The sequence below is a fragment of the Leucoraja erinacea genome, chromosome 16 (assembly GCF_028641065.1).
Source record: "Leucoraja erinacea ecotype New England chromosome 16, Leri_hhj_1, whole genome shotgun sequence".
Taxonomy (NCBI): Eukaryota; Metazoa; Chordata; class Chondrichthyes; order Rajiformes; family Rajidae; genus Leucoraja; species Leucoraja erinaceus.
In genome coordinates this window covers 27651906-27661374 of record NC_073392.1, presented here as the reverse complement: position 1 = coordinate 27661374, position 9469 = coordinate 27651906, and the positions used below count along the sequence as shown (strand labels likewise).

General features: G+C 42.5%; 1 protein-coding gene across 1 annotated transcript in view; it reads left to right on the top strand.

Annotated features, from left to right (window-relative positions):
- Positions 1–634: 634 nt before the first annotated feature.
- The window catches only part of LOC129704692 (collagen alpha-1(VII) chain-like), a 103327-nt gene continuing 94492 nt past the window's right edge, over positions 635–9469 (top strand). The window contains exons 1-2 of the mRNA XM_055647987.1: positions 635–1913; positions 3096–3186. Of these exons, the coding sequence (XP_055503962.1) occupies positions 3166–3186 (21 nt within the window). The 5' untranslated portion in view covers positions 635–1913; positions 3096–3165. The remainder of the gene's footprint in view (positions 1914–3095; positions 3187–9469) is intronic.

Genomic DNA, 9469 nt, shown 5'->3' with positions numbered 1-9469 from the left:
CAGATGGGTATTTGCAATAACCCAGCGGTTTTGTGGTCACCACGATTAATTCTATCCTTTTATTCCAGATTTATTTAATTGAATTTGAATTCCTCAGCATCAGTGGTGGAACTTGAACTCATGTCTCAAATAAGAGCAGTAGGGCATAAGGGACTGAAGAAAGAGATGTGCGTGCTCTACCATTCAATGAATGATAGCTGTTCATGGCGGCAGAGTGGTGCAGCGGTTGATTTGCCACCTTTGAGCACCAGAAACCCTGGTTCAATCCTGACAATGGACTCAGTCTGTATGGAGTTTGTACGTTCTCCTTATGACCGCCAGGGTTTTTTTCTGGGTGCTCCAGTTTCCTCCCACATTCAAAAGACATGCAAGTCTGTAGGTTAATTGGTTTCTGTAAATTGTTCCCATTGTGTTGGATATCATCTCTATATTTGATGATTCCCTTTTAATCTCGGGTATGATTACACTTTGTCTGACCCAACCTTGTTTATCTATGCTATTCCCATTTGCCAGTGTTAGGACTATATCTTTCTATGCCATGCCTATTATTCACGTGCCTATTGTAAGTGCCTCTTAAACACCGTCATTGGATCTGATTCCATCACTTCCTTTAGCAGTGTTACTGGTCTCAATAACTGAGTAAAAACCTTACTGCTCTGATCCCCTTTAAATCTCCACCCGGTCACATTAAAACAACGCCTGCTTGTTTTGATACCACTACCACGGGGAAAGGATTCTGATTATCCGCTCTATTTGTGCGTCGCATAAGCTTATGTTATCCAGTCACCCCACAACCACCTTCACTTCAGGGAAAATAAGCCTACCCTGTCCAACCCCTTGTAGAAACACGACACAAAGTGCTGGAGTAACACATCAGGTCAGGCAGCATCCCTGGAGAAGATGTTTCGGGCTAGACCCTTCCTCAGACTGCAACAGGAGACGTTTTGGGTTGGACCATTCTTTGGGTCATCTATCCATGTTCTCCAGAGATGCTGCCTGACTCCAGCACTTTGTGTCTGTCCCATCTCTCCCTCTAGCCAAAGTCCTCCAATCCAGGCAACAGATAGTTGTGGGTATATGGATCGAACTGCCAGAGCAGGTGGTTGAAGCTGGATACTATAACAACATTTAAAAGGCATTTGGACAGGTATATGGATAGGAAAGGTTTAGAGAGATATGGGCCAATCGCTGGCAGGTGGGACAAGCTTGGATGGGTGCATCTTGATCGGCATGGGCACGTTGGGCCGAAGGGCCTGTTTTTGTGCTGTGTAACTCAATTACATCCAGACAAATCGAGAGGAAACTAGAGCACCTGAGGTCACTATCGAACCAGGATCTCTCAAGACAGCTGGCCGCATACATTTTTCCCATTACGTAAAAAGCTTGCAAACTTTATAAAGTTCATCACAGAACTATCTCTTTGTTGCAACACATAACCATCTCCTATTATACTTTGTAATTGCTGTGCGCTTTAAAAGTACGCAGGTGAAGAGAAAGGTGTGATTAAGAACTGAGTGTGGTTGTTCGCTGAGTAGTGATCTATGCAACTGTTTGGATGTAAATTATATAAATCCCACCTGAAAGAAAGGGGGCAACACTGCAGTGTATTTCTTAGACTATTATTGGTTGCATTTTATAAGGCAGGACTCTAAGCAAGGAAAAAAAAAACGCCGCCTGTCCGAGTAGGATGAGTTGAAACAACATAATATGCAATCAGTTTAAAAAAAAAAATCTCCACAGGGTGATAGAGTTTGTGGGGCGGTCGGAGGGCTTACGCTGCCTGCTCGGGAGTTTCATCTCGCCAAAGTAACTCGTGTGAACCTTAGTACGTTTGACTAGTTTACTTGTTGGACACTCATGGATTTGAACCGAAGTCGTTAGCTTTGTAACCTCGGGAGTTATTGCAAAAGCAGGTAATGTGAGCCGCGGATTTTGATTTAAGTTGCTACGGGTGCATTTTGAACATACATTTGGAAGTAACGTGAATCTTTTAAAGTTAATTTGCAACGCTTTATTTTTGTTCTGCACATTTGGAAAGGATGGAGCTGACATTTAGATTCTAGCAGCCCCTTAATCAGCCCCTCCAGCTCGTATCACTGCCCCTCTTCCACCCAAGTCCAACGTTGTAATGTTACTTGAATAATTTGGTCCAACTTTATAGTGTGAATAATGCTTTTAACCTTTTGTTTCACGGACACTTAATGTTTTAGGCGGCTTTAGATTCTAGATGGAGCGTGCAGATAAGGAGAACATTGTTTTAAATAATAAAACTGCGAGAAACAAACTGCTGGAAGAACTCTGGATTGAGTAGCAACTGTGGAAGGTATGGACAGATGCTATTCGACCCTCTGAGGTCCTCCGGCAGTTTGTTCCCACCCCCCAATGCCATACTGTAGCGTTTCTTGTGTCACCTCTTTAAAACATCAAAGCGTTGTTGTTTTATTAAAGAGAGAGAACACCAAATCAGGTTTGGGAAAGGGCCGGTAAAACGACTACATCCAGGTTGAGGGGCCGCGGTGCAAGCGAGTTTTCCAAGTGCGTTCAGCCACTGAGGCGTGGAGACTGGGAGAGTGCTGCACTGTCTGATGAACCGTGGAACCCACGTCCTCTCTTACGGTACCGTTACACAAAACAACCCTCTGTTGTTTAATCGGTTACTATAAAAAAAAAACCGCAGTGTAAGAAGGAACCGCAGATGCTAGTTTACACCGAAGATAGACACAAAGTGCTGGAGTAACTCAGCTGGTCAGCCAGCGTCTCCAAAGAAAAGGAATAGGTGACGTTTCGAGTCGAAACCCTTCTTCAGACTAGAAACATTACCTGTTCCTTTTCCCCGAGAGATGCTACCTGACCCGACACGCCATCCAATTGTTGCCTTATTTTGTACTGTTATTTCATTAGAGCTGACACGGTTTTGCACTTGAATTCCAACAACCACTTAAATCGGATTTTATTCACTTAATTGATTAAAAAACACGTTATGCCCCCCGCAATGTCTTGAAAGGCTCTTCATAAATGCAGATGAAGCTTTTGTGTAGCGCCTGACCCGCTCAGTTCCTCCAGCAACTTGTTTGTATTTTTGCATGTATTTGCAGATCATCGCTACAAAAAGCAAGTCAAGGGGTCAGGCAGTCTAGCGCCATCTGCATTTACGTAGCGCCGTTCATGACATTGGGAAGGAATAAGGTGGGTTAAACAAAATACAAAATGATTTAATGATATCCTGATTAAGAATGTGTTTAAGATGATTAGTTTTGAAGCTTGTTGCATTGAGGATTTGACCGTGGTAATTATAGGTTGCAATTAATCATTTTTTCCCCATTCCCTGCCTTTGTTACTAATCAGTTCCATAGTTCCATGTCTAGTATAGAGGCCTTGGGTCGTTTAAAGGATGTATCCCTCACAAGAGTGTGAGACAGATTTCAACTCCAATCCCTTCCCCCCCCCCCCCAGTCCCCATCAACACCTTCCCCATCCCTGCCTGACCCTATCCCATACCAAGGAGAAGCTGAAGAGATTGAGGGATTTTTAAATATGCTGCTCAATTATTGGGGCTCTTGGGATTCACAGTTATGCAGCATGGAAACAAGTCCTTGTCCAAGTTGCCCAATCAAGCCGACAACCTGGTCCGTATTCCTCCAGGCCTTTCCCATCCATGTACAGTGTCTTGCCAAGTGTCTTTTACTGGCACTCAAGAAAGCAGAGACGATGATCTACTTCATTCCCAAGCCAGGGAGAGCTTAAGCAGGGGTGAGCTGCCTTCCTGAATCATACAGAAGCCTCTTGCCTGAACACGGGCATAAGAAATTGAAGCATTCTGCATGTTATATCAGGCAGTAAGATCAGAGTTGATATTTTACCTCAGCACCACACTCTTGTCTATCCCTGGAGTCTCTTAATAATAATAATAATAAACTTTATTACAGACTCAAGGTCCAGACAAGGGGCAACATTACATTAAAAATGCATTGCATATCAAAAATCATAAATACATATAAAATCATGGTATATCACATAAAAACATCATAATTTATATTTTAAAATATCTTTTAATATCCAGAACACCTCTCACTTCAATACAGTGAGAATATGAAGATTGGCATCAGTAGAACCCTGATGGCCTTTCAATGCTCTGAACACAGTGGTCTCTATGGTTACATAAGGAACTGCAGAGACCACAGAGCACTGGAGTAACTCAGCAGGTCAGGCAACACCGCTGGAGAACATGTCCTTCACAGATGCTGCCTGACCTGCTGAGTTACTCCAACACCTTGTGGTCTCTATGGGTACCCCACTGTGAAGTTAGTTCACAAAAACTTTGGCTTGTTTTAAGAAAGAAAGACATGGATTTCTATACTTTTTGCACCCCCTTTTGCCATTTCTTAACAAACTTTTTACCAATAAATATCTTTGCACTCCAAAGTATTGTAATGGAAACTTGGATGATTTAGTGAGCGATTTAGTGAGATGATTTAATGGCTCCTCTGGATCATCAGAAAACCTCAGACTGCTGCCTTTTACAGCGCTAGAGACCCGGGTTCCATCCTGACTACCGATGCTGTCCGTACGGAGTTTGTATTTTCTCTCTGTGACCACGTGGGTTTTCACCGGGTGCACCAGTTTCCTCCCACACTCCAAAGGCGTACAGGTTTGTAGGTTAAATGGCTTTGGTAAAACAGTGTAAAGTGTCCCTAGTGTGAGGATAGTGTTAGTGTGCGGAGCGATTGCTGGTCGGTGTGGACTCTGTGGGCTGAAGGGCCTGATTCTGCGCTGTATCTCTAAACTAAACTAAACCGTCAGTATCTCAGTACTGAATTGAGCTTATAACCAAATATAAAGTGTGGTGTGAATCAGCGGGTTGGGTAGCATCTATGGAGGGAATGGACAGGCGACGTTTCGGGTTGGGATACTTCTTCAGACTTAAAATGGATCCTGGCCCAAAATGTTTAGTTTAGAAATACAGTATGGAAACAGGCTTTTCACCCACCTCGTCAATACTGTCCATTGATCACCCATTCACACTAGTTTTATGTTACCCCAGATGGAACGTAGTGTAGAAAAGTGTGGAGTCATGCATTTTGGTAGTAGGAATAAAGGCGTAGACTATTTTCTAAATGGGGAGCAAATCCAGAAATCTGAGGTTCAAAGGGACTTGGGAATGCTGGTGCAGGAGTCCCAAAAAGTTAATCTGCAAGTTTAGCTAAGAAAGCAAACGCAATGCTCGCATTTATTACAAGAGGGCTAGAATACAGGAACAAGGCGCTGGTCAGGCCGCATTTGGAGTATTATTATCAGGATGCCATATCTGAGGAAGGATGTGCTGGCTCTTGAGGGTCCAGAGGTGGTTTACAAGAATTCAGATTCAGATTAAATTTTAATTGTCATTGTCAGTGTACAGTACAGAGACAACGAAAAGACAAAGAATGATCCCCAGAATAAGTGGGTTAACATATGATGTGCGTTTGATGGTACTGGACTTGTACTCGCTGGAGTTTAGAAGAATGAGGTCCTGATTGAAATGTACAGAATAGTGAATGGCTTGGATAGAGCGGATGTGCAGAGGATGTTTCCACTAGTGGGCGAGTCTAGGACTAGAGGTCATAGCCTCTGAATTAAAGGACATTCCTTGAGGAAGGAGATGAGGAGGAATTTCTTTAGACAGAGGGTGGTGAATCTGTAGAATGAAGGCTAGGTCAATGGATATTTTTAAGGTAGAGATAGATAGATTCTTGATTAGTATGGGTGTCGGGGGTTATGGGGAGCAGGCAGGAGAATGGGGTTAGGAGGGAGTGATAGATCAGCCATAATTGAATGACAGAGTAGACTTGATGGGCCGAAAGGCCTAATTCTGCTCCTATCACTTATGAGCATCTGACCTTATTCCTTCCACAGATGATTTCTGACCCACTGAGTTACTCCAAGACTTTATTTGTAGATCAAGATTTTTGAATCTGCAGTTACTTTTGTCTCTGTGATTATGACCCCCTGATTCTAGAAACTGCAGCCAAGAAAACATCATCCCTGTGTCTACCATATATAAAAGCATCTTAGGAAGTTCAAGATCCATGCAGCAGAGAGTTAGTTTAGTGGTTGTACTGTAATCAAATGCAACACCTGCAAATACGACACTGTCCCCACTGCAATGTTCCTGATATTGAACATAGAGTAGCAGAGGGGACTGTTTCTTTCCAACCTATGTGCGATTGTGGTGGCTGTGTAATTTAGCCAAGGGTTCAAAATAATTAGGCTTGCAATGTTTAGATCTATTAGTTTAGTTTAGAGACAAAGCACGGAAGCGGGTCTTTCGGCCCACCGAGTCTACACCGGCCAGCTATCCTCGTACACTAACACTATCCTACAGAATAGGGATATTTTACAATTACCAAAGCCGTATTAACGTACAAACTGATATATCTTTGGAGTGTTGGAGGAAACCGGAGCACTTGGAGAAAACCCACGCAGGTCACAGGGAGAAGTACAAACTCCGTGCAGACAGCTTAGTGAGTCATTGAACCCGGATCTCTGGCACTGTAAGGCAGCAACTCTACTGCCGTGCCACTGTGCTGCCCCAAACATTGCCTCGGTATGTTATACATAATAAATTATACCAATATTGCGTAAACCCATCACATTCATTGGTGGTGGTTTAATATAGGTTGATACGTGCAGTGTTGAGGGGCGCAGAAAGGATCGGTACAATTGGCCAATTGGTGATCCGAAAAAGGGATACATTGTTGCAAACTGTGGAACTGGTTAACAGACGGACTGAGTCACATGTACTGAGTTACAGTGAAAAGCTTTTGTTTGCATGCTCTCCAGTCAAAGAAAAGACGATGCATGAATACAATCAAGCATCTACCGTGCAGATACGGGATAATCGGTACAACATTTAGTGCAAAGATATAACATTTAAGTCCAATAAAGTCCAATTAACGATAGTTCAAAGGTCTCAAATTAGGTAGATGGGAGGTCAGGACAGCACTCGTGCTGATGAGAGGACTGTTCAATTGCCTGATGATACTTGGGAAGAAACTGTTCCTAAATCTGGAGGTATGCCTTTTCAAAAGGAAGAGGTTATTCTGCCAGAGAATGGTTTGAATTGGAAATACTTCACATCAATGGGTGGTGGAGGAGGTATGGATTCTAACAACATCAAAAAAAAAAACTAGTCGGGCACTTGATCCGTTAGAAGGCAATGGGCCAAGTGCTGGAAAATTAGATCAAAATAAAATGATATTTGATATTGTGCCACAGGGCCTGTTTCTGTGCTGTATATATAATTTTACTACTGAGAATCTGCAAGTTGGTGGCATAATTGAATAACGTGGGTAGGGGGATGGATGCAGGTGGGGAAAGGTTGTGCTGTTGTGGGTGACGCTGGCTGTAAATACATTATTTACTGTCACAATCAGTTTGGTTGCAATTTTCTCTCTAAATTTAACATGGATACATTGACTAGAAGCCTTTTTTTTCAATGACCAAAATTGCCAATTCCACCAAAATTTCCAAATGACCAACAAAATGGCTTGACCTGAACCAAAAATTAAAAATGTAAAAAGGTCCTTAAATAAGCAAGGAGCTGAACCATCATATGATCCATCAAATAAAACCACCTGCAGCAATGAAAGCAGTGCTCAACATTGTTCCCCTGGGCCAATATTCATGCTTTGACCAACATCACTAAGAAGACATGTATTGGTTAGATGTGTGTAAGAGGTTTATGGGACTGCAATGTCCAAATTCCTTCACCTTAGTGAGTCATTAGTTACAAAGTACTTTGCGATGTCTTGGGATTACAACATATGGTATTACAAAATGTAGACTCAAGAAACTGCGGATGCTGGTTTATAAAAATCACAAAGTGCTAGAGTAACTCAGTGGGTCAGGCAACATCTCTTCAATTTGAAGAGGGGTCCTGACCTGAAACGTCACCTATCCATATTGTGACCTGAACTGCTGAGTTACTTCAGCATTTTTTCTCGTACTTAGTTTTACACATTTTGAATTGAAAACTCAGCTAGTTACGGAGAAATGCCAATAAATATATTTTATATGGACATGCAGAAAACATTTGATAATGTCCCTCAGTAGGGCTGTGTAGTACAGAGTCTGTAGCTAATGTTAAAACTCATGGAATGCACCGTGGGAGTGAGAGATGGATGCAGAGTGGCTGACAGCATTTAAGAAGTGTGTAGACAAGCACTTGAATCATCTAGGATCAAAGGTTATGGGCCAAGTGCTGGAAGTTGGGATCAATAAAGAAAGGGGTCCATTAGTTGGCAGAAACATGGTGAACCAAATGGCCTGTTTCTATAAAAAAGACACAAAGTGCTGGAGTAACTCACCGGGTCAGGCAGCATCCCTGGAGAACATGGACAGTGACGTTTTGGGTTGGCACCCTTCTCCATGCCACATGACTCTGAGTTGAGCAGCATCTGTGTGGCATGTAGACTAATTAGACTTTTAAGAGAATGATGAAACGGGCCCTTTGGACGAGCAAGGCTGTGCCGACCAACAATCTAGCTAGTGTACACTAGCACTATCCCACATGCTAGGGACAATTTACAATTTTTACTGAAGCCAATTATCCTACAAACCTGTATGTCTTTGGAGTGTGGGAGGAAACCAGAACGCTCAGAGAAAGCCTATGCTGTCACAGGGAGAATGTACAAACTCCTTACAGGCAGCACCCATAACCAGTATCGAACCCGGGACTCCGGCACTGTAAGGCAGCAACTCTACTGCTGTGCCACTGTGCTGCCCCAAACATTGCCTAGGTATGTCCTAACACAGAAGGCCATGTGATATCCAATCTGACCAGATATCCCCATCAGCTGATAAAAGGCAGTGACAGACAGCAAGGTGCTAGGCAATGGCCATCTAATCTTGACATTCAAAGGACTTATTATCATTGGCATCTTGGAGGACACCATTAACCACGATGATGAAGAAGACTTAAGGAAGTTACGACAATAGGTTATATGTTAGATGACTAAAGATCTAACAAATCGAATATAACAATGGGAAGTGTGAAGTGGTCCATTTTATCATGAAAACTATTTTTAAAAATGCAATATCGAAATGGTGAAGGATTGCAGATGGATACACAAGCACAGCAAGTAATGAGGAAAGCTAACAGAACATTTCTATTGATTGCTAGGAATATTGATTACCAAAATATGGGGTTAATGCTTCGTAGGACATTGGTGAGACCACATTGGAGCACTGCATACATTATGGGTCATCTTATTTAAGAAGGCTAATGTATTCGAAGTGGTTCAGATAAAGTTCACTGTACAAATAATTGGAATAATTTAGATCCACCATCTACCTCGTTGGTGACCCTTGGTCTATCTTTTATCGGACTTTACTGGAATTTATCTTGCACTAAGTGTTATTCCCTTTATCTTGCATCTGTACACTGTGGATGGCTTGATTGTAATCATGTACAGTCTTTTTGCTGACTGGA